This window comes from Tursiops truncatus, chromosome 8, assembly GCF_011762595.2.
Source record: "Tursiops truncatus isolate mTurTru1 chromosome 8, mTurTru1.mat.Y, whole genome shotgun sequence".
NCBI lineage: Eukaryota > Metazoa > Chordata > Mammalia > Artiodactyla > Delphinidae > Tursiops > Tursiops truncatus.
The window spans coordinates 85,766,266-85,792,098 of NC_047041.1; the positions used below are offsets into that span (position 1 = coordinate 85,766,266).

The 25,833-nt window shown below is 45.9% G+C and overlaps 1 protein-coding gene across 2 annotated transcripts in view; it reads left to right on the forward strand.

Annotated features, from left to right (window-relative positions):
- LDLRAD3 (low density lipoprotein receptor class A domain containing 3) overlaps positions 1–25,833 on the forward strand; it is a 256,308-nt gene that overhangs the window by 96,911 nt on the left and 133,564 nt on the right. For both annotated transcript variants that reach the window (XM_033860472.2, XM_073808777.1), the window contains exon 3: positions 21,526–21,651. In XM_033860472.2, coding sequence (XP_033716363.1) covers positions 21,526–21,651 — 126 coding nt within the window. The remainder of the gene's footprint in view (positions 1–21,525; positions 21,652–25,833) is intronic.

Sequence of the window (25,833 nt, forward strand, 5' to 3'; positions counted from 1 at the left end):
GTGTGTCAGCCTGTGCTTCTTGGAGTGCCAAGGGTCAGTGCAGGGGAGCAAAGGGGCCTTTGGACTGGAGCCCTTTTCTCTCTGAAAGCAAAGCAGCTGTACATCTCCCTCTCTTTTTAAATATCTGGTGGACTTTGCATCAGATTTCATTTTCACAGTGGGTCTGCGGTCAACAGACAACAAGAGTCGAATCCCCCTGGGCCAGATGCCTGAGAAGCGCCCCGCCGTTATTCGTCCTGCCTTGACATCTGCGATTCCAAAGGCAGCACAATAATTGTCCTTTTCCAGAACAAAACTCACTTCCAACGATCATAGCATGGGAGTTCTTTAAATAAAGAAGAAATATATTTCTTCTAATGAGCCCAGATCTGCTTCTGGAACTCTTTAATGGTGGCCGTGGGGTGCCCGAGGTGCTAATGAATTCCCTGTTTTTAGAACCGCTCAGGCTTCGGGTGACCTCAAGTTCCAGCTTCACTGATTGTTTGCTGTGTGAGCAGGTGAGTCCCTCTGCCTGTCGAGGAGAGGATGTGAGGATGTAGGCAGAGTGCTTTAGCGCAGTGGTGGCTGGTGCCAGGGATGCCACTGCTCTGAGAATCAGAGGTGACTGGTGAACATCTGCTTGCGATTCTCATCCTGTGACCTTGGAAGGGTTGCTCAGACAGCAGAGCTGACCTGCCTTCCGATGCAGTTTCCAGGCGATCTTCCTTCAGGGCTGTTGACTTTGCCTGTGGGCCATGAGCCGTTAGGAGACAGGCTCTTACAGTTCCTGTAGGGGCTGCCTGGAATCATTGTACGAGCACCTTCCAGAAGTCGTGGGTCCCTCTTTACAACAGCTATGGTCAGCCTCGCCCACAGTCATGGCCGTGGATGTGGTTCCTGTGGAGTCCATCAAGGCCACAGTCTTCCCATTTCTCTGCAGGGCGTGTTTCAGAAAACATAAACCGTGGATAGTATAATCATGCTGTGATGCAAACCAAATCTTGGCAAGTGTGAGCGACAATGAAAACGATACACATGTGGGACTCACTTTCCCTGTGCTTTCTCTTGAACGTTCCAGTTCTTGTGCCAGGTTTTCCCGCCACGTTCTGCATTTCAAAAATATTTTGTTTTTCATTCCAGACAGTGGGAGTACGAAGGCAGATTTGTTTCATCACTTAATTTGCTAATTCTGCCAGGCTTTTTCTCCCACCGATTAGCGGTCCTCCTTAAAGTGTTATATTGAAGGCTGGCCTTTAGGAGAATTAGAGAGGAGCAGAATCATATTTACCCTGTCTGTGTATGGCTACAGAGGACATGACTAACATCAAAAGAAAACAAGCAGTTTAGAAAACCAAACAGTGCTTCCGTGAGTGGTTTCTAGGGTAGGCTGGTAGGCTGCAGCTGAGCAGGGTAGGGGAGCAGATCCGTCTTTGTTCTTGACCCTACATGGAACTTAAGGCATGTGATGTTACTTTTCTGAGCCTTCTCTTCCTTCTAAGTAGAAACCTGCCCTCTGGCTTCTGCCCAGAGATATTAGTTATTTACAGGATTGACATGACCCAGTTTTATTTGCCTCCCTTTGATGGAAGCGTAGAACTGGAAAACACCAGCAGAAGCTGCTGCTTAAGAAGAATGATGGATGGATAGATGAATGGATGAATGGATCAGTGGGTGGATGGATAAAAACAGGGATCTCTCATTCTATAACCACATCCCTGTTCAGAAGCCTTCCCGTCCTCCTCCCCAGGCTATGTAGAGGCCCCTTGTCCCTGTTTCCATAGCCCTTTTCTACCTTACACTTGTAAACAAGCAGATACAGTAAAGGCCATTAGGTACCGTCTTCCAGGCGACATTAGAAGCTTCAGGACAGCCAAGAAAGACCCTGCATACACCGTGATCCCTGTCATTCCCACACCAAACCGTGTGCCAGCTCCTGGCACATGAAGGATGCTCAGTACACAGTTCTGAGTGAACCAGTGAACACACCTTCGCTTGCCTTCTTGTATCCTTCTCACACTGCTGCTCTCTCAGAGCTGGTTTTCTCCTACCAGGGAGCCAGATGGGATTGCTAAGCAGGGACAGGAATCCTCCCACCAGTAACACTCTCTCTCTCTCTCTCTCTCTCTCTCTCTCTCTCTCTCTCTCTCTCTCTCCCCCCCCCAAGAAGTTCAGAGGGGTCACCTGATGGATTTGCTTTAACAGCCTGGCCTCACCTCCTCCTTTTCTGCATCCCCCATCCTAACTCCTCCTTGTTAATGAGTCATTCTTCTGAGGGTACATATTCCTCCAAGCCCTCTCCTTTCTCTCTGGGCCCCAAGGGATGTGGCCTCTAGGACAGCCCTGCCTTTCTCTCTCTTTCTAAGCCTTTGCGTAGACACCTGTTATCATCAGCTCATTGGATCCTGCTACTTTGCTGGGATTTGAAGACCAGAGGCAGGGGCTGGTGAGGACTTCCATATGCAGCAACAGAGGGCGCCTGGCGGCTTCAGCAACTGCTCCGTCTAATTCCAGGCCTATGGGGGCGCTGTGCTTAGCACAGCCCCAGGGGCGTGGCAGAAGCACTCTGGCTTTCCTGGGCTTTAGTATTCTCATCTGTAAAACGACTTGATCGTCCCCATGCCCCCTTCAACTACAGATATCTACGATTTAAAATAGAATGTTCTCCTCCCTGTGAAAATACAGAAGGGTTTTCTGGCATCTGGGCCTACACACGGAGGAATGGATTTAGGCCGGTTTAGGCTTGGGGGAATGGTGGAGACCCCAAGTGAGCATGTAGTGTAGGGGCTCTGGGGTCAGACCGTGGAACTTATAACTGTGTACCAGGCACCGTGCCCAGTGCTGTCTGGATGATCTCATTCACTTCTTACCATTGCTCCCCCCTCCAAGTAAGTCCTATTAGTATCCCCGTTTTACAAATGAGGACTGTGGCTTAGAGACTTAGGAAATGGGCTAAGGCACTTGGGTGGCCCAGCTGAGTTTTGAAAGCAGACCTTGAGGCTTGAGTGAGCTGATGGACCACTCTGCTGTGCTGCCCCCTGTAGGTAAGTGCGTGCCGTGCGGCTCTGTACAGGGAGGTTTTCAGGGTTCAGACAGAGCTCCTGGCCTCCCTTGCAGAGGGAGTGCAAACTGAATGTCCTGTACAACACGTTCCCATCCTGCAAAAGAGGATAACATTTTAAGTGTTTGCCATCATGCCTGCCGTTGTTCTGGAAGGTGTAGCAGGGTCTTGAAGCGTCAGAACCCGTACGGGAGTTCCATCAGCACCTCTTACTATCTTTTGTAACAGTCAGCAGCAGGGAAGTCTCAGGACACTCTGCACTAGATACGTGTGCATGAGGGTGCCAGGGTACCTTTCCCCACATCCCCAAGACCCTCCCTCCATTCCAGTCCAGAACTTCTCAAACATTCTATGTACTGGAAAGGCATGGGCATCTTGGTAAAATACAGATTCTGATTCAGTGGGACTGGGGCGAGGCTCATTGAATTTCTAGCTGATTGTCTGAATCTCTAATAAGCCCCCAGGAAGTTGCCCATACTGTTGGTCTGAAGTCTGCACTTGGAGCAGAGAGGGTCCGTGGGTCCCAGGCTGCATGTATCAGAATGACCCAGAGTCCTCGGTAAACAGCTCCCCAGGACCTTCATGGGAGAGTCCCAATGAGCAGGTCTAGGATGGGTCCCAGAAGCTACAGGTGTTCCCAGGACCACACTATGAGAAACACTGCCCAACTCAGAGGTCATTAGCCTCTGTGGTCATTGGGGTTCCCGGGGATTGAGGCCACCTGGGGAAAGATTGGTTCATGGGCCTTGGGTCTTATTTTTCCAGGTGAGTCTGACCCGCTGCTCCGCACTCAGGTCCGGGACCTACTTATCTTCAGTCTCTCCCCTGGCCCCAAACTCTCCCTCTGGCTAGAGTCCTGCCAGCCCCTGCTCTGTCCTTCTCCTCTGTTGTGTCTGGTTTGTGCCTCTTCGGCCGTCTGCAGTCTGACCTTTGCATCCGCCACAGGAGTAAATTTGCTCTGGGGAAGATGAGGAAGCTCCTAGTTGCCGGATCCAGCAGGTGTCAACATCGGATCCTCCCTGACCTCCGAGCAGCGAGCGGCGTTCAACATCGTCATTGACCGCGTCCTCCACTTCCCTCCTTTGCTCACTGGGGTTCCACCCCCTGTCTCCTGGCTGCCCTTCTCCCTTGCAGAGAGCCGCTGAGTCTGCTTCTCTGCACCATCATTCACCTGAAAATGAATCCCTTCCTTCCCATCTCATACATCCTCCCTTGGTGATCTCATTCACTCCCATAAACTGATGATGCCCAAATATTTATTTCCTGAATGATGTTTTTAAAACCGCACATCAGGTCATGTTACTGCTCTCTGACTTAAAATGGGAGGCAGAGGACTCTGGAGCCGCCAGCCTGGGCTCAGACCCTGGTCCGGCCACTTGCCAGCCAAGGAATCTTGTGCAGGTCGTTGAACTTGCTTAGCTGCAGTTTTCCTATCTGGAGGCTGGGATAAAGGGCCTCTTGGAGGGGGAGTACCCAGTTACACTGTGAGTGCTCACTGATGCTGCTTTGAGTCTGCTTTCATCGTTAGGAATAAGGAATGTGAATAATACCAGCAGCCTCCAGCAGTTCCCAGATCGCCCGTGGAATCAAGTGAGACTCTGAAGTGTCTCTGGCCTGACCCTTGCTTCCCTCCTACACTCCTCCCCACCTCCCTTCTCACACCCCTGTGCCTTTGCACATGCTCTTCCCTTCACAGCCTTGGAGCCCCCAAGGAGCTCCCCCGGGAGCGAAGGGCCGTGCTTTCCTTCGTGCTTCTGCCCAGTCTCAGGGGTTCCTCTGATGCATGAGACCTCCTGTACTGACCGGACTTGCTTGTATGTCTGTGTCCTCATCAGACCCTTTCAGTCACAGCTGCATCCCTGGCATTGGGTACGGCCGACACTCGCCATGGCCTGTGATGCTCATTGTGGAATGAATGAATGTTCGAGTGACAGTGAAATCAAGAGCAGGCCCCGTGGCGTGGAGGGCAAACCCTCAGAGTGTGTGAGATTATCTTACCTCGTTATGGACAGAAACTTAGAAATCACCCTTTGGGCCCCTCTTTTACCAGCGGCCCCGTCTCCCCAACCTAGTCTATCAGCAAGCCCTGTCAGCTCTGCCTCTAAAGCAGTGGATCTCAACCAGGGTGATTTTGAACCCCAGGGTCGATGTCTTGGGGGTGTTTTTGGTTGTCACAACTGGGACTGCTCCTGGCATCTAGTGGGTAGAGGTCAGGGACGCTGTGAAACATCCAACAGTGCAGAGGACAGCACCCCCTGCAAAGAATTCTCCAGCCCAAATGTCAACAGTGCCGAGGTTGAGACATCCTGGTCTAGAAGCTTCTGGTTCTGTTCACGGCTCTCCATCTTCCCCACTCCCACAGTAGCCCAAGGCACTCCTGTCACCCCTAGGGTGGTCCTCCGGCCTTGGCCTTCACAGCCTCAATCCATTTTCCACCAGGCAGCTGGGTGATCATTTACAAAGATACATCAAATAAGATCACTCCCCTGTGACGCTTCCCATCACACTTGGAATCAAACCCCGACCCCTTAGCCAGGCTGGGGAAGCCCTCCCTGACCTGGCTCCTGCTTCCTCCCACTCATTGCACCTCCGTCCCCCCGCAGCACTCTGCCCCGGCTCCACCCTTCGGACCTTCTTCCGGTTCCGGGTTCTTTTCCGGTCTTCGGTGTATCCTTGAGATGTTCTCTCTGCCTCGGCTGCTCTGAGGCTTCTTCTTGTCATTGAGATGTCACTGTAATTGCTTCTGCCTCAAATATTCCTTTCCTGATGACCCCAACGACCCAGGCAGTCACTCCTATCACACTGCCTTACATCTTCCTATAGCACCATCTGGTTTTGCTGTTTGTTTGTTAGCGCTCCCCTGCCTGGTGTAGGGCTGCGTCCATCCGTGCTTAGAACAACGCCTGGCACATAATCAGGTATCGATAAACTGAGATGGGAGTAGGAACAATAGTAATAGCTTCTATAGAGGAGCTTAAGAATTGCTCTAAGGGATTTACGTTGAATCCCCACATCATCTCCATTTTATAGGTGAGGAAACCGAGGCACCAGAAATTTATGTAACTTGTGAAAGATCTTGTAGCTAGAAAGTGGCCTAGCTGGGATTTGAACTTAAGGAGTCTGACTCCAGAATCTTAATCACTCTTCATCACTCCACCACACTGCTTGTTGAGGAAATGAATGTGGAATAAGGATGATACGTTCACACCCATTCTTCCTGAGCGCGTGATGGTAGGGCAGTCTTTGCAGGACTGGAATTTTGTCTTATCTGGCCTCGGGTGTTGTGACTCTCTCATTTTTGTGACTCACTGATGTCTGGGTTATGAGGAGAGAGCACCCAAAATCTCTTTTCTCATGAATGGTTAGCTTTTAATGTTCTGGACCCTTCTCTCCACACTCACCACCGATCTCGTTTCCTTCATTGTTTTGGCCACTAGGAAACTCATACTAAAATTTGAGCCCTGTTGCTCATAATTGTATGATACTTTATGGAACGCGTTCTGTCTATTACCTTCTTTTCTTCTGTTTTCCTCCACAATATCCCATTTTCCTCATTTTTAACTGATTTCCTTTCCTAAGCCAACTCAATCTAAGAATTGAGATGGAGCAAAAACAAACAAATACATGTGGAAAGCGTTTCTCTGGACAAGTTACTTAGTCTGTCTGATTCTCAGTGTTCTCTGTACAGTGTTGGTAATCATTCCTGCCTCATGTTTTTTGGTGGAGTGGAGCTGGAGTAAAGTCCACGAAACCCCAGGGCACACAGTAAGCATTTAGTGTTATTTTCTTATCTTCTTCCCTCACTCATGAGGGAATCTCGTGCTGGTCCCTGGCCTAGTGGAGGTGATGGAAGGCACTGAGTGGTTTAATCTGTCTTATCAAGTCACTCCTTTCCACTACTAACTGGTGGGCTCCATTACAGAGATGCACAGCAAATGACAGGCTATTAGCTTGTCCTGTTTTTGGTGGCTGTTTCCACTACAGTAAATTGGTTTTTGAGCGGCAGAAAGATATTAGGTCTAGTAGGTGGAAAGGACTCCACCACTGTGCAGTGGGCTTGTATATAAAGTCTAGCCTGACAAATAGAAAGCATTTACTGGAAAGAAAATGAGTCAGGTTCCCAGGAACTTTTTATTACTATGGAAACAGGGTATTTAGCCAGTCCTGCTTTGGCTGGTGTATACTATAGTAGTGAGGAATGTCAACTGTTATGTCTCAATGGCTTATTAGCTCATAAAATGTCCCAGTTTACATACTAATTGTTGCTGGAGAAAATAACCCTATTTTATTTTATTTATTTATTTCTAACGTCTTTATTGGAATATAATTACTTTACAATGGTGTGTAAGTTTCTGCTTTATAACAAAGTGAATCAACTATACATATACATATATCCCCATATCCCCTCCCTCCTGCATCTCCCTCCCACCCTCCCTATCCCACCCCTCTAGGTCACAAAGCACCAAGCTGATCTCCCTGTGCTACGCGGCTGCTTCCCACTAGCTATCTATTTTACATTTGGTAGTATATACAAGTCCATGCCACTCTCTCACTTCGCCCCAGTTTACCCTTCCCCCTCCGCGTGTCCTCAAGTCCATTCTCTACGTCTGCGTCTTTATTCCTGTCCTGCCCCTAGGTTCTTCATAACCATTTTTTTTTAACCCTATTTTAAAATGACCCAGTCACCCATTTCTTGGTACTAAGCCACTTTGGGGCTTTAACAAAAAACAGTAATTATAGTAATGAAAGCCCTTAGCCTTACTGGTGCCAGGCAGCTTCTCACTGAATCCTCACAACCACATTGTAAGGTCATTTCATCATCCCATTTTACAGATGAGGGAGTTAAAGTCCAGGGTAGTTAAAGTCCAGGATAATGCCCAAGGTCACAGTCCTGGGAAGGGGTGGAACCAGGATGTGGATCCAGGTCTGATTCCTAATCCTTTATCCTTTACTATTAGTATAGGGTTTTTTCTTTCTTTAAATCAGAAGAGGCAAAAATTCAAGAGTATTGACCTTTGCCTGGCATGAGGGTCTTCCACCTTGAAACTATTGACATTTGGGGGCCAGATAATTATTTATTTGTTGGGAGGGCTGTCCTGTGTATTTTAGGATGTTTAGCAGCGTCCCTGCTCTGCCTACTAGATGCCTGTAGTACTCATCTCCCCCTGGTCCATCTCCCCCAGTATTGCCACACGTTGCCTGGGGAGCAGAGCAGAAGAGCCAGGGAGGAATTTGGCCAATTTCGTACCTTCCTGGAAAAGAGCAACTCTTCCATCTCTGATGTCACCAACCCTCCTAGATTTCAGGAGTTCTTAGGAAGTTTTGTTTCTTTATTTAGTGGTATTCAGAGAGCTGTGCCACTCATTGCCAAGATCTAATTTTAGAACATTTTCATCGCCCCCAGAAGAAACCTTCTGTTACTGATTTCTAATTTCATTCCATTGTGACTGGACAACGCGCGTGGTATGATTTCACTCCTGTTAAGTGTAGTGAGGTGTGTTCTGTGGCCTCACAGTTGGGATTCCCTGGAGGATGTTTCATGTGCCCCTGAGGAGAAGTGTGTTCTGCGTTGTCGGGTGGAGAGTTCTATGGTGAAGTCTGAGGTCTCAGTGTATTCAGTGTCGTTCGTGCCTCCTGTTTCCTTGTTGATCCTCAGTATTGTTATTCTATCCATTCTTGAAAATGGGGTATTGAAGTCTCCAACTCTTATTATTTAAACGTCTGTTTCTCCTTTCAGTTCTGTCAGTTCTTGTTTCATGTATTTTGCGGCTCTGTTTTTAGGTGCATATATTATGTCTTCCTGATAGTTTGACCATTTCTTTGTCTTTAGGAACATTTTTTGTCTTAAATTCTATTTATTTGTCTGATATGAGTATTGTCACTCCAGCTGTCTTGATTTGGGGTAGTTTTTTTTTTAAACCCTCCTGGATTGTTTTAATGTGCAGTCAGGATTGAGTGTCCCTGCTCTTTGAAGATAAATTAGAAGCTGAAGATTGACGTTTTGTCTTTAAAGTCAGCCCAGGGCTACCAAGAGATGATATCCATGGGATTATGTGATTCCTCTGACTGGTGTTGAAAGCATCATAGAAACCTCTGGATGCCTTGGTGAAAACCTTTCCTGGAGCAAGATTTGTGGTGGGTTAAGTGCTGTTATTGTGGAAACAGTTGTTTTCAGGTTACCTCATGACAGAGGTCAGCCTGTCAGAGCAGCTAGAGGCCACCTCTCTGTCTGTGCCCTGTTGACACCACCCAACAAAGGGCTACGCCTGCCTTCTCTGAATAAAAGTCCTGTTATCTGTGGGTATCACCGTGTTTAATCCTCACATCATAGGCCTTGCTCTGGGGCTCTCTGCAGGTGCTGTAGCAACAATTAAGGAGACAGACTCTGAGTTCCAAGGTTGCTCTGTAGCTGTGGATATGTGGGGAGAGGAGGGGCAAGTAAGAAGGACTGTCAGGCATTTCTTGGAAGCTAATCAGAAATGAGCTTTCTCTTCACAAGTCTGAAGGTAAAGCATATGCACAGAAATGAGGGTGTTTTAAGAAGGGAAACCTCACAGTTTGTCAGGGGCCCAGAGAGCAGGCAAGGGTGAAGGCTCTGAAAAGTAAAACCTTCTTTAGGCAAAGATGACCCTCATCGCCCAGCAAGATGGAAGGTGGTGTAGAACGGATTCTTCATTATTCGTTTTTATTCAAACTGAAAACTATCTTTGATTCTCCCATCCCCTGACTTTTTTTTTCCTTTTTACATTTTCTTTTCATTTCTTAGGAGTTGTCCCTTGTATATCACCTTTCATAGAGCTGCTGATGCCTTTTTTGAAGTATTCTTTTTAAGGTGGAAACCATTCTGTTCTATCTGTGTCTGTTCCCACATCTGTGCTTAATCCCAGGGACTCCGATCCCTTGTCAGGAAGGTTTTCTTCCAAGCACTGAAAGGCCTCTGGAGGCTAAGTTATCTGACCCACATTTATTTATTACCATTTTAGAGGGTTTTTTCCTCTCAACATTTGTCTCTAGGAGAATCAGTTGGGGATGTCTTGGTTTCCTGCTTATAGGTCCTCTGGAATTTGCATTCCAGTACCTAAGCACACAAACAAATGTACCTTCACACACATATGTACGTGCGTTACACATAGCCAGAATAAGTAACCTGAATAAACCTTAAGGTTATAAAATAATGTCCTAATCCCCAACTAACTTGCTAACTTGTTTTCCTTTTTACTGTCATTTTAAATAAGATTATTTAAACGGCAGTGGCAGGCACTTTGAATTCCCTGATCACTTATAGTGACTTTTTCCCCTAAAAGCCCAAAGAATATTGTAGACTTGGCTCTCTTTCGTTCTTCCCGGGCTTTTTGGGAGTGAGGAGGATATTTCCTTGACTTACAGAGCCTCGTAATATCCTTGTGAGTCCATAAAAATTTTCTTTATAAAAAACAAATCTCACATGCCACTTTTTTTATAGATGTCTGCTGGCTCCCAGGATAAGTGTCCAAACTCCTGCCTGTCTCTCTTTCAGCCTTACCTTCTGCCACATTCTGTGTTCTGGATACCCTAACTTCTCCCAGGTCTCTGTATAAACCGCACGCTGTCACAGTTCACATCATTCATTTTGCCTGGAATGCCTTTCCTTTTGTTTTTCAGCCACACACTTCTCCTGATTCTTCATACCCAAATAAAATAGCACTGCGTTGTACCGTGTGCCCTGGTCTCCCAGGCTGCATGGGCTGTGCTCTTTTTTAAAGTTTGTCTCGCACTCTGGCCATCCCCCACGTATTTTTTTTTTTTATTAAAATGTAGTTGATTCACAATGTTTCAGGTGTACAGCAAAGTGATTCAGTTATATGTATATATGTATGTATATTCTTTTTCAGATTCTTTTCCCTTATAGGTTATTATAAGATACTGGAATATAGTTCCCCGTGCCTTATAGTAGGTCTTCGTTGTTTATCTGTTTTATATATAGTGTGGTGTGTGTCCATCACCCACATATTGATTGAGCATGCGCTGCTGGGCAGAAACTGTTTGAAAATAATAATAGTAACTAATAACTTTAATAATAATAACTAATACTGTGTGATAATACTCTATAATACTATCTAACACTAAATACTATATACTACCGTATTTATAGTATAATATCAAATAGTAGTAGCTAATATGTAATATATATGATAGTAGCTAGTACAGTATGAACTATCATAGGTAATAGTGGGTTTCAGAGAAAGTCCTAAGCAATTATTATCTTGTCTCATTTAATCCCCAGAGCAACCCAACAAGGGAGATACTGTTCATATCACCGTTTCCTGCTAAGGAAATGGAGGCACAGAGAGGTGAAGTAACTTTCAGTACATCACATAGCCAGTAAGTGGTCCCAAAGCACTTGGTTCAGTATTTGAACCCAGGCAGGCTGACATGCAACCCTGCATTAACTATATAATAGAGTGTTGAAAGGTAAATGTTTATACAGCTTACATAGTTCTTGTATCTTATTGCAATTATCCATTTATTGTCCTTTTTTCCCCTTCCTCTGGGCCTGGTGTCCCTTAGTGGGGCTTCTTGCGAGCAGAAGTTATGTTAACCCCACACTCGGTCCTATGTGTGCTGTAAAGAGACTCTGAGAAGTAACGTTAATGGAACCAGTAACTGAAGAGTAAGGCCTGGGGCTCAGTGGTTAAGAATCCGCCTGCCAATGCAGGGGACACGGGTTCGAGCCCTGGTCCGGGAAGATCCCACATGCTGCGGAGCAACTAAGCCCGTGTGCCACAACTACTGAGCCTGTGCTCTAGAGCCCACGAGCCACAACTACTGAGCCCGTGTGCCACAACTACTGAAGCCCGTGCACCTAGAGCCTGTGCTCTGCAACAAGAGAAGCCACCACAATGAGAAGCCTGCGCTCTGCAACAAAGAGTAACTCCTGCTTGCCGCAACTAGAGAAAGCCCATGCACAGCCACGAAGACCCAATGCAGCCAAAATAAATAAATTGATTTATTTAAAAAAAAATTGAAAATCTTTAAAAAAAGCCAAAACAGTAAGGCCTTAGATAGCATAAACATTTCATTGGTTTCCACTTCATTTTTCTCAGGACCGTCCATATATGTGAAGAAGAGCAGTTTGTAGAACTGTGAATCGTGTTGGGGACAGGAGAATATTACCGGATTCCTACTAGATGTCAAACATTATGCTGTATTCTCTGCATGTAAAATCTCACGTTGAAGTCTGTGCTGTCTTTATGCCCCCTTTACAGATGGGGATACTGAGGCCAGTGGAGTCTAAGTGACTTGTCCAAGGTCTTAGCTGTCATGTGGCAGAACTGGGGTAGAAACCCAGTGGAAATGTTCTCTACCCGAAACCCTTCCTACCTCTTAGCCCAAAGGCTCTAGGCCTCCTATTCTTATTATAAAAGAGGAGATGTTTAGAAAGAATTTTCTGCTTGAATTTTCTCGCAAAGCTGTTTCAACTAGATGCCTTCTTTCTATATTTATATTCCAGTTAGCATGTGGTCTTTTGCTCTCTTCACTCCCCAGTGTGTATCTCTGAAACAGCCAGGATGACATTTTCAGAATCATACACTGCAATATTTGATCAGTGAACTGGTGGAGTCCACTCCAGTAGTCATGTGGAGGTGAACTGCTGGAACAGGCAAAGGGCTTTTTTGCTCAAGCAAAAATAATGAATTTGCAGAGGCTTGGATTCCCAGGCCTGGATTTGGCTTGCCGGGCTGTTTGTCATCTGCATTTGGACCACAATGAAAGGCCTGTTTCTTTCCCTCCCAGACTTCTTAGAGAATCCAGGGATATGCTGCTTTTTAAAAAGTCTGTTATTTTTATAAGGCTCTTTTTGCTTTCTTGCCCCCAACCATGAAGTCATCTTTGACTTTTAAAAGGAACCAGTTTGACTTTTTACAAAATGAACCAGGGGACTGACTACAGTAGCAATTTCAGATCCGTTATGTTCTGTAAAGTTTTTAGCCAGTGATGGCCGCATGTGATATTCACTTTGGGGGTCGGGGATGTGCACGATGATTCAAATTATGTGAATTTTATAATTTGATGTTTTTTCTAATTTATACTTTAATTCCCACAACTTTAATATGAGTGGAATGCTACCTAGCTCGTAGCACATTTCTTATGAGAAATAGGGTTTTACATTTTTTTAATTAAAGAAACGATACTGGGTACTTTTACTGATACGAGAAGCAAGTTCATACTGACCCCCTTGCATTTCTTCCATTACCACATTGTTCCCGCCTCCAGGCCTTTGCACATGCTGTTCCCTCTGCTTGGAACAGCCTTCTCTCCGCAATCCCACCAGCACCGAAGGTTCATCCATGGCATAGCTGTCTCGTTTGTATCCTCGTTCTTTGAGGTATGACAGAGTTGGTGGATTAATATTAGTGGAATGAATAACTAAATGAGCAAGGCCTCAGACTGCCTAAGCATCCATTGATTTGCACCTGAGCTATGTGTATGGCGTCTCTGCTGAGGCTAACTTTCCTTTGAGAAGGCTTTTCTGGCGTCAGCCTCCTCCCCAATTTGAGATTAGGTGTACTCTAGCTCCCCCATCAGAGCACTCATGGCACTGCATGCAGAGGCTCCTTTATCAGCCTGCGTCCTCCCTATCAGTTAGGGAGCGCGGTTGAATCACCACACAACTGACTCGGGGCCTGACAGATAGTAGGATGCTCAGAAATATTTTGTTCTTTGCCAAGAAGGGGCAGTAAAACAAATGTTGGCCCCTTGAACCCTATTTTGTACTGTGCACAGGTAAAGTGTAAATCCTTAAAAAGTGGACAGACCCGGTTAAGAGTTTTAGTTTTAAAAGGGTCTGATTGCTGGGACAGCAACCATTTGAATATGAGCCCACAGCTTTTTACGTAAAGCTGAGTTATTTTGTATCTTGCACACGATCGGGGGAAGAACAGAGAAACTGTTGAAATAGGGAAAGAGCATGGAGAGGCCTGTGGTTTTGTTGTGGGTATTCTTCTCGTGGTAAGTACACCATCTGGGATGGGTTAGACTTGACTCGAGGGAATGATGGTCAGAGCAGGTCCCACACTGGCCCTGTAGCCAGAATTCTTGGAGTGGCAGCTGGTCTGTGCAGTGGCAACATCAGGAACAAAGGAATGATGAGGTCCCTTGCTCTCTGGGCATAGACATAGGTGGAGTCTGCCCAAGAAGGGTGTTCACACTTTAATGTTCATTGGAATTCACCGTGGGCTTAATAAAGATGCAGATTCCCCTAGGGGAGCGGCCCAGGAGTCTGCATTTTACAAGCATCCCTGGGGATTCTGCTGTAGGTGGATCACTGGCCTGCCCTTCATGAAACAGTGCTTTACAAGATGGGAAATTCTGGAGAAATATTGGTAAGCGGGACGGTCCGTGGAGTGAGAAACTGTCGTTTGTCAGGTCCCTTAGACAGAGGGGAGAGTGCAGTCTGGGAAAGTCAGCTCAAGGAGCAGCTCCCGGAAGGAGGGACACTTTGCATTAGCCCGTGATTATTGTACCCCAGGGAAACCAGCTCCAGCCAAGGCTGATGCTCTGCGCCCAGTGCCAACTTAGAAAGAGAAAGAAAGAGTCATGGTTTCCTTGACTGGATAGGAATGTCGCCTACTCTGTGAAGTAATGAAATACACATGTAAAAATAAGAGAGACAGAGACAGATGGAGCATAATAGAGCACCAGCAGCAGTGAAGGACCAACGGAACACACACGCAGAGGAACGGGGGGTGTTCTCAGCCTGCTTCTAGGAACGTCATCGCCAGCAGGGGAGAATCAGCCCTCCTCGGACTGTCCTGGGCTGGAGGCTTTTCCCGTAGTCATCTGTGGCCAGAAGACAGTACCACTTCCTCAGGAAGGAGGCACTTGATGATCAAAAAGATGCCAAAATAGCAAATATGCATATCCTTTGACCTAGCTGTTTTATCTTAAAGAGATTTTGTTCAAGTGGGGAAAATAATGTATGCATCTGCACGTGCATCGTTTATTGAAAACATCCCCAATGTCCATCAGTAATGGGACTTATAGGTACATAAGATGCAGTAAAATTACCCTTAGCTATTAAAAGTGATGGTATGGGGCTTCCCTGATGGCGCAGTGGTTGACAGTCCGCCTGCCGATGCAGGGGACACGGGTTCGTGCCCCGGTCCGGGAGGATCCCTCATGCCGCAGAGCAGCTGGGCGCGTGAGCCATGGCCGCTGAGCCTGCGCGTCCGGAGCCTGTGCTCTGCAACGGGAGAGGCCACACAGTGAGAGGCCCGCGTACCAAAAAAAAAAAAAAAAAAAAAAAAAGTGATGGTATGGACCTGTAGTTATCGACATGAAAAGATGTCACAGTATATGGTTAAGTGACAAAAGCCGGTTTCAGAATAGCATAGTATTTTATTCAGGTGCATTTAAGCAAAACTGTATGCCTAGATTTCTATTTATTAATCAGTTAGTAATTATTGAGTAACCTATGTACCAGGCACTTTTCAGGGTATTGGAGGTAGAGCAACAAACAAGATCATGGTCCTCTGCCACTTGGAAGTGAAGTGCTTGGAACCAGCAGCATCGTCATTGCCTGGGAGTGTGTTAGGAATGCAGAATCCCAGGCTCCATTCTAGACCTACTGCATTTTAACGTGGTCCTAGGGCTGTCCGTTCGCATGCTGTAGTTTGAGGGACCGTGCTTCTGGAGCATGTTGACCAAAATGGCCCCAGTGGATTTCCCTGGGTGGCGGCAACGTGGGTAATTTTTGCATTGCCTGTGTCCGTTTCTCATCGTTTGAATTTTTCACGGTGAGCTATGTCTTGAGTTTACAGAGCAAGGATGCTAATTTGGCAGGGTAGCCGGAGGCTCCTGCTTCTGGTGCTGTGGGCTGTCTCGGGCACACATGGGCAGGATCCTGGAGCAGGAATCAGAGGTGAGCAGGAGGTGGAAGTTGTGACCGTGGCTCCTTTGGGCCATCCCAGAGGTCTGCAAGAGAGACCCTGAATCCCTGCGGCTGTGGCTGGAGCTGTTGCTGCAGCCTGAGAGATGCTGCAGGTCTGATGAGCTGAGCTCCTGGCTGTTCTGCCTGAGCAGGGAGGCTCTGGCGTTCAGACTCTGTCCAGCTCTTTTGTGTCATCACTATGGGAGAGTCTGGACCAGCAGCTGTCGATGGCAGACCTGCGCTGAGGTATCTGTCATCCTCCAGGCCCAGTGGGCAACCCTGTGCCCTGCCTGAGCAGATTGGGAGGTACAGGCATGCTGCCTGGTGAAGAGCATTTCTGTCCAAGGCTTGGGAAGTTCTGACCATGCAGACAGGGGGTCTGAGCCCTTTCCTGGGGGTCTCTCTTGAATCTGGTCCCTGATGAGGGATTTGGCAGGATGTGACCCTATAGCACCCCACCTAAAGCATAGGTGTAGTTGAAAGAGGGTAGACGCAGGGGCATGAGGACTGGATTACAGACCAGTCTGACCCTAAATTAACTAAGTGACTTTGGGCAAGTCCCAAATTACCTCCTCGGGCCTCAGTGTTTTCATCTGGGAGTCATGAGACTCAGTTATTGAGTGAAGCTGTGTGGCCTACCTGCTGGGCCCCAGATGCTATGCATAGGAAGATGGGGTCTTTGTTATGAGGGCGTCACAACCTGGTGACACGGGAACATCTCTTGGTTCCCCTCTCATTCTGACATGATCCCCAAATGCTGCTCTGAGGGCTTTGGCCTTCCTGCGTTTTTGTTTAGGGCGATAGTGAGTAGAGGTTATTGCAGATTTATGTCCTTGCTGGTTAAAAAAAAAAGTCGACAATTGTGTTAGTCCTTCCTCCACTCCCATCTAGTTTTAAAAAATGTTTTATTTTACTGATCCGTGAAATCCAGAACTGTGGCATTCGGGCTCTAAAAGGAAGGGGAGGGCTCAGATCAGGAAATAAACCAACCCCCAGGAGAGCCCTGAGCCCTGTCTCGCTGCTGGTGAGAGCTGCTGCTTTGAAAAGTTCACGGAGCAGGTCCTTGAAGAGCGGTGGATTCAAGTGCTCAGTGGGATGGAGTCGCCCTGCCTGCCTTTGTCAGGGCAGTTTTAGACTCAGAGTTGGTCTTCTGCTTCTGCCAGGGGCTGCTGAGTTTCATGCCGGAATCTCCCCTTCGTGGAAATCGCGGCGGGCTGGGGGCAATCCAGACTTTGTCCGGGAAGCCCCCCGGGGCCCACGGGGGCTTGTGCAGACAGGGAGCTGCTTGCCAGCGGTGGGCTTCTCTCTGAGCCTCTGCCAGGCGCTCAGCAGGCCGTCCGTGATCTGCCTCACCGTTGCCTGAGCAGGTGTGTGCTGGTGCAGATGTAAATCATAACAGGACAGGCTGCCCGACAGAGACGGCAGCTGAGCGTCCCTGGCAAGGCAGGGAGCCTCGTTAGTGATTCCTGAAGAGCGTGCAGGGCCGAGGCCAAAGAACTGGTCAATTGAATGGTAGCTAATGCATTTATAATTACCCTTATTCTCTTTCCTCTTTCTTTGTCTCATCAAGTCCAGTCCTTGGAGCTGGGCTGGGCCTTAGAAGTGTCGAAGGAGGCAGTAGAGTAGGTGAGTCAAGAAGTAAAGTGTGAGCCTTGACTGTTTTTCAGCTGTGTCAGGGCCTTCACTTCTGGACCTGTTATCTTTTCTGTAAAATGGGTTTTTGGGAGGAGGAAATGAGATGATATCTGTAAAATAGAGCGCAATGCTCAGCCCATGCTAAGCATTCAGTGAGTGCTAGCTGTGATTACCCAGCCCCACTCTTGCCTTTTATGCGCTCATTTGTATATTCGGCAGTATTGATTAGGTACCGTGGTAGGCACTGCACAGTTGCAGCTCCTTCAAGAATGGTGAATGAAAGTATTCAAGTGAGTGTGTGTGCATCAAAGCTCTGCACAAAGCCAATGACATCTATCCTAGGAAGGAAAAGAAAGAAACAGTAAGGGCTAGAGTGCCTGAGGGTAGGGAGCGAGGTGTCTACTGTAGAGAGTGCACTGCTTAAGGAGACCTCAATACAGTAGCGGAGTGAACCATGCCGACCTCTGGGAGAAAGACAGTCCAAGCAGAGGGAACCACAGGCTGCAAAGGTCCCGAGGCAGGACTGTGCCTGATGGGCTTGAGGAGGAGCTGGGAGGCCAGTGTTAGCCAGAGCACGGAGAGTAGGTAGGCATGAAATTAGAGGGGCTCCGCCGGAGTGGCACGATGCTGTGATGGCGGCTGTGGGCTTTTCTAAAGTGTTGGGAGGGCAGAGACGTTTTGAATGGAGGAGTGACGCGTTGAGTTTACAGGGAAACGCTCTCAGGTTAGATGTCAAAGCCTATAGGTAGCTTTTCTGCCCTGAGCCCTGAAAGGGTGACGGGAGCAAGGATGCCCGGTCCTCTGCTTTGAGCATCCATCCCTGGCTCTTACCTGTGACAGTTATTGCCATGGCATCTGCTTACTGGGGACTTTCTATTTCCTACATCTCTTCTGTGTTTATTAATTGGACTTCTTCTCCCTCATTTATGTATTTATTCAACAATTATGGGTCCAACAGATCTCTGGGTTACAATCCAATACTACTGTTGTTCGTTTTGTTGCTCAAATTGTTCTAGCTCTGGCCGTTGGGAGCCCCTGCAGGTTGACTCCTGTGTCCTTTGGACATGCCTCCATCGTATTTTAAGCACTTCTTCACTTTCTGGCAACACAAGACACTCCAGGTTCATCTTGTATTTTCCCCCAGGAATGAGCCACTTCTCCAGGGAGCCCTGGTTCTCTTTATTGGATCATAGAATTTAGAAACCAGGATCTAGGCGCTGGCTGTGCTTATTGCTATTGGGGTGTACTGCTTCTAGTCTTTCTTAGCAGATGAGCTAGGAAATGTATGTACGTACACTAACCCATGCACACACGCAGATCTGTATTTCTATCTGTCGATCTATCCATCCATCCATCCATCTATCCATCTATCTGTGTTTACAAATCTTGAGTTCATATTGATGCCTTCAATTCCAGTCCAAAGCCTCGGGGTTCATTTTCATCTTCTCACTCTCTTTATTTGTGATTTCTTCCTCTGATAGTGAGAAACCTTGTTCTTATTATCTGTAATATACTTACCTATTTGTTCAACCCTAGTACTACACAAAAGGCAGTTTCAGAATTGCTGATTCATACCCCTGTGAGAAACAAATATAACTAGAGTACTTGTGAACAGTTCTTTTTTTCTTTAGCCTTATAGAATCCAGGCAAAATAATGTTTACCAGAGTTACGTGGGCTACTTCTTTTCTTCCCCACCTCCTTCAGTGTGGTGCTGTTATTCATCTGTAAGTTATGTTCATTTGTTGCTGTTTATATTTCATTCTGAGCCCTGCCCCCAACACACACATGCACACGCACATGGGTTTGATTTTAATTGTTTACATTTTGGGTATGTGAAATATTATCATGGTTCTAAGAGTCAGAGCTATACAAATAGACTCAGAGAAGTGCGCACCCTTCTCATCCCTGCTACCTTGTTCCATTCGCATTTCCCTATTCTTTCCAACCTTTTCTTACCCACCCCCTGTAGGTAACCAGTCTCTTTGGTTTCTGGTTTATCCTTCCTATATTTCTTTTGCATAGATGAACAAGTACATGTATGTTTTCTTAGATCCCCTTCTTTTGCTATATGGAGGGGTAAAGTACGGTAGATACTCTTTTGCACTTTGCTTTTTTTGCTTAACAGTATGTCCTGGAGATCACTTCCTATCAGTTCATGGAGATCTTCCATAATGAGCTTTTCAAACTTGGGTAATCAGAAAAAGAAATTTAGCAGCCCAAGGATCAATTTTAAAGTTCTATAAGCCTAGTGATCTGATGATGATGATGATAAGTAGCATAAGTTTTACCATTAATTGAGCATCTACTGTATGCCATGCTCTGTGCCAAGCATTTTATATAGATTATCACACTGAATCCTTCCCTGGGCCATATGAGATAGATATTACCTCCAGTTTACCAATGAGGAAACTGAGGCTCAGTTGTATTTAGAAACTTGCCCAAGGTCATAAAGATTAGAGCCACAATTTGAACACAGGACACTCTCTCCCAAGTTTGTGCATTGTGAAGAGCACACCAGCACCGTTAGAGTACTTTCAGGTTAAAACAAAGCCATGTGGGTTTTTTAAATCTAGCCACGTCCCAGGCTTAAAATCCCTGTTGATAGTGTATCAGCTGTTCCCAAAGTTGGCATGTTATACTGATGACGAGAATATGAAGGTAATCTACTGCCTGTTCGTTCCAAAGAAATAACCCCTTCCTTCTTGAGGACCATGGGTCCTGCCTCTAAGACAGGAGACAAAAGGGATGCTAGGTGGGGCCTGCTACCTGGGATACAGCAATAGATCCCATCACACCTTAGAATCACAAGCCAGAGCCGCCAGCACCATTAACAGGAAAGTACATTACCCCACAGGGCTGTTTGGTTAGCAGGACATCAATCAAGCTTGAGTTACAGCAGTTCTGTTAAAAGTCTTTGTATAGCAGGAGTGGAAGAAGGGTTTCTCTGAGCAGGGTTCTGGCTTCTGTTGTGAGAAGTGACAGCCTCTGGCAGAGAGGCAGTACAGTTGAGCGTGGCTTCTGGACTCTGAGTACTGGGGGCCTCACCCCAGCACCATGTTTTCTAGCCGTGTAACCCTGGGCAAGTCACTTTACCTCTTCAGAGCGTTTCTGTGAAATGAGGAAAAGAAGCACACCCGTCTTTGTCAGGGGTTCCCAAGACCACCTTCAGTTTCAGTGATTTACTAGAAGGAATCGTAGAACTCAGCATACAGTCATACCCACAGCTATGATTGATTACAGTGAAAGGATACAAAGCAAAATGAACAGAGGGACGAGGTGACGGAGTGAAGTCAGAGGAAAACAAGTCCAGGCTTCCAGAGTCCTTGCCCAGTGCAGTCACACAGGAGGCCCTTCATTCCCCCAGCAGCAAATGTGACATAACGTGTGAAATGCTTTCTCCCAGGGAAGCTCATTAGAGGCTCAGTGCCCAGGGTTTTTACTGAGAGCTGGTCATGCAGGCACCCTCTGCCCAACATGTACCCAAATCCCAGACTCTCAGAAGAAAGGCAGGTGTTCAGCATAAATGCACTGTTTGCATGGATAGTTTACGCACAGTGAGCCGTCCTCAGGAGGGAATGATGCAAACCTTCCCGACATCCAATTTCCCAGATGCCAGCCAGGCGAGGGCCAACTTTGCAAGCAAGGCTTTCTAAGGATGGCGGCCTCAGGCCTCTTGAGCCCTGCTGGTGTGGAGGCTGGGTTTGGCCTATTTGGGACCTTGGTGGCAGTGGATGAGCCACTCCCTTCCTGGAGGATGACACATGTGGGCTTCTAGTCTGGCTGGGTATTGGAGGTGGGTGCTGGTGGTAAGAAACTTTGGGCACTTCAAGGTAGATGTAAAAGGCCCCAGTTGCACACTCTGAGTCAGCGGGATGGGTATGTGGTGGTCAGAAAACTTATCCTCCTGACGTCTCGTTGTTTGTCTCGTTTGTCCTCCTGCAGCCAAGGCTAAATCGAAATGTGGCCCGACCTTCTTCCCCTGTGCCAGCGGCATCCACTGCATCATTGGCCGCTTCCGGTGTAACGGGTTTGAGGATTGTCCCGACGGCAGCGACGAAGAGAACTGCAGTAAGTACCGGGGCCTGCGTACCACGCTCCCCTGTTCATTCCCACCAGTGGACCTTCCATCCTGGCCGCTCTCATCTGTGTGCCTCTTACACCCCCAGGCTTGGGCCTTTTCTCTATTTGTTACTATTTGTTACTGCTTACTGGAATCTATTTGTTACTGCTTACTTCTTGTGTGATTGTGTAGATGCTCAGCTACCATTTATCAGGGCCTTTGCTAAGTACACTGGGCCTGGGGCATACTTTGTTTTCAGTTCTGATGATGGCTCTGGAAATGTAAGCGTGTTATCCCCATCGACACATAAGGACCTGAAGTATGAGCGGTCAACGGACTCATCCAGAGTCACATAGCTTATCAGCTGCAGAGCCAGTTCTAGGCTCATTCAGACGCTCATCTGATTGACCCTGCCACTCAGCACCCCACGTTTAGGTGCTTGCTTTCCTTCTCATTTTGAATTCTTTAAAGAAAGATGTTTATATATTAATTATATACATACTATAAGAATATGCTCTTGGAAGTTGCCGTATGATCCAACAATCCCACTCCTGGGCATATATCCGGAGAAACCTCTAATTCGAAAAGACACATGCCCCCCAGCGTTCATAGCAGCACTATTTACAATAGCCAGGACGTGGAAGCAACCTAAATGTCCATTGACAGATGAATGAATAAAGAAGATGTGATACATATAAACAATGGACTGTTACTCAGCCATTAAGAAGAATGCAGTAATGCCATTTGCAGCAACATGGATGGACCTGGAGATTATCACTCTAAGTGAAGTAAGTCAGACAGAGAAAGACAAATACCATATGATATCACTTATTTGTGGAATCTAAAATATGACACAAGTGAACTTATTTGCAAAACGGAAATGGACTCACAGACATAGAAAACCAATTTATGGTTACCAAAGGGAAAAAAGGGTGGAGGGAGGAGTAAATTAGGAGTATAGGATAAACAGATACAAACTACTATATATAAAAAAGATAAACAACAAGGTCCTAGTGGATAGCACAGGGAACTATATTCAATACCTTGTAATAAACCACAATGGAAAAGAATATGAAAAAGAAAATATATGTGTGTGTATAACTGTGAATCACTTTGCTGTACATATGAAACTAACACAACATTGGAAATCAACTATACATCAATGTTTAAAAAAGAATACGCTCGAGCACTGTGAGTAGCATGAGGGGCGGAGCCTTGGGAGCTCCAGGATCATGAGTTGCAGCGGGGATAGGGGAGGATGGGGGCGTCGGCTGCTTCTTCTAGACGCTAAGGAATGCCGCTGGACCTGGATCCAAAACAGGCTCTTCATATCCACCAGGCACAGAGGACAACAACTGGCTGGAGGACTGAGTGGAGTGCAGAAGGCCGGCCACTCTGTGCCTTTCGATTGGAGAATTTAACCCATTTACATGTAAGCCGTGTGGCTGACAGGGCCTTGGTTCTCCAGCCGGGTGTCACGCCGGACCCTCTGAGGTGGGAGAGCCGAGTTCAGGACACTGGACCACCAGAGACTTCCTAGCCTCACGTAATATCAACTGGCAAGAGCTCTCCCAGAGATCTCCATCTCAACGCTAAGACCCAGCTCCACTCAACGACCAGCAAGCTCCAGTGCTGGACACCCTATGCCAAACAACTAGCAAGACAGGAACACAACCCCACCCATTAGCAGAGAGGCTGCCTAAGATCATAAGTTCACAGACACCCCAAAAACATACCACTGGACGCGGTCCTGCCCACCAGAAAAACAGGATCCAGCCTCATCCACCAGAACACAATCACCAGTCCCCTCCACCCGGAAGCCTACACAACCCACTGAACCAACTGGGGGCAGACAACAAAAACGACAGGAACTACAAACCTACAACCTGTGAAAAGGAGACCCCAAACACAGTAGGTTAAGCAAAATGAGAAGACAGAGAAATATGCAGCAGATGAAGGAGCAAAGTAAAAACATAAACAAACACCAGACCAAACAAATGAAGAGGAAATAGGCAGTCTACCTGAAAAAGGATTCAGAGTAATGATAGTAAAGATGATCCAAAATCTTGGAAATAGAATGGAGAAAATGCAAAAAACATTTAACAAGGACCTAGAAGAACTAAAGAGCAAACAAACAATGATGAGCAACACAATAAATGAAATTAAAAGTTCTCCAGAAGGAATCAATAGCAGAATAACTGAGGCAGAAGAATGGAGAAGTGACCTGGAAGATAATATAGTGGAAATAACTACTGCAGAGGAGAATAAAGAGAAAGGAATGAAAAGAATTGAGGACAGCCTCAGAGACCTCTGGGACAACATTAAACGCACCAACATTCGAATTATAGGGGTCCCAGAAGAAGAAAGGACTGAGAAAATATTTGAAGGGATTATAGTTGAAAACTTCCAGAATATAGGAAAGGAAATAGTCAATCTAGTCCTGGAAGCACAGAGTCCCATACAGGATAAATCCAAGGAGAAACACACCAAGACACATATTACTCAAATTATCAAAAATTAAGTACAAAGAAAAAATATTAAAAGCAGCAAGGGAAAAGCAACAAATAACATACAAGGGAATCCCCATAAGGTTAACAGCTGATCTTTCAGTAAAAACTCTGTAAGCCAGAAGGGAGTGGCAGGACATATTGAAAGTGATGAAAGGGAAAAACCTACAATGAAGATTACCCAGCAAGGATCTTATTCAGATTCTATGGAGAAATTAAAACCTTTACAGGCAAGCAAATCTAAGAGAATTCAGCACCACCAAACCAGCTTTACAACAAATGCTAAAGGAACTTCTCTAGGCAGAAAACACAAGAGAAGGAAAAGACCTACAATAACAAACCCAAAGCAATTAAGAAAATGGTAATAGGAACATAAATATCAATAATTGCCTTATATGTAAATGGATTAAGTGCTCCAACCAAAAGACATAGACTGGCTGAATGGATACAAAAACAAGACCCGTATATATGCTATCTACAAGAGACCAACTTCAGACCAAGGGACACATACAGACTGAAAGTGAGGGGATGGAAAAAGATACTCCATGCAGATGGAAAACAGAAGAAAGCTGGAGTAGCAATTCTCATATCAGACAAAATAGACTTTAAAATAAAGACGATTACAAGAGACAAAGAAGGACACTACATAATGATCAAGGGAGCAATCCAAGAAGAAGATATAACAATTGTAAATATTTATGCACCCAACACAGGAGCACATCAATACATAAGGCAAATACTAACACATAAAAGGGGAAATAGACAGTAACACATTCATAGTAGGGGACTTTAACACCCCACTTTCACCAATGGACAGATCATCCAAAATGAAAATTAATAAGGAAACACAAGCTTTAAATGATGCATTAAACAAGATGGACTTAATTGATATTTAAAGGACATTCCATCCAAAAACAATAGAATACACTTTCTTCTCAAGTGCTCGTGGAACATTCTCCAGGATAGATCATATGTTGGGTCACAAATCAAGCCTTGGCAAATTTAAGAAAATTGAAATCATATCAAGTATCTTTTCTGACCACAACACTATAAGACTAGATATCAATTACAGGAGAAAAACTGTAAAAAATACAAACACAGGGAGGCTAAACAATACACTACTAAATAACCAGGAGATCACTGAAGAAATCAAAGAGGAAATCAAAAAATACCTAGAAACAAATGACAGTGAAAACACGATGATCCGAAACCTATGGGATCTAGCAAAAGCAGTTCTAAGAGGGAAGTTTATAGCAATACAATCGTACCTCAAGAAACAAGAAACATCTCAAATAAACAACCTAATCTTACACCTAAAGCAATTAGAGAAAGAAGAACAAAAAAAAACCCCCAAAGTTAGCAGAAGGAAAGTAATCATAAAGAACAGATCAGAAATAAATGAAAAAGAAATGAAGGAAACAGTAGCAAAGATCAATAAAATGAAAAGCTGATTCTTTGAGAAGATAAACAAAATTGATAAAACATTAGTCAGACTCATCAAGCAAAAGAGGGAGAAGACTCAAATCAATAGAATTAGAAAAGAAACAGGAGAAGTAACAACTGACACTGCAGAAATACAAAGGATCATGAGAGATTACTACAGGCAACTATATGCCAATAAAATGGGCAACCTGGAAGAAATGGACAAATTCTTAGAAAAGCACAACCTTCCAAAACTGAACC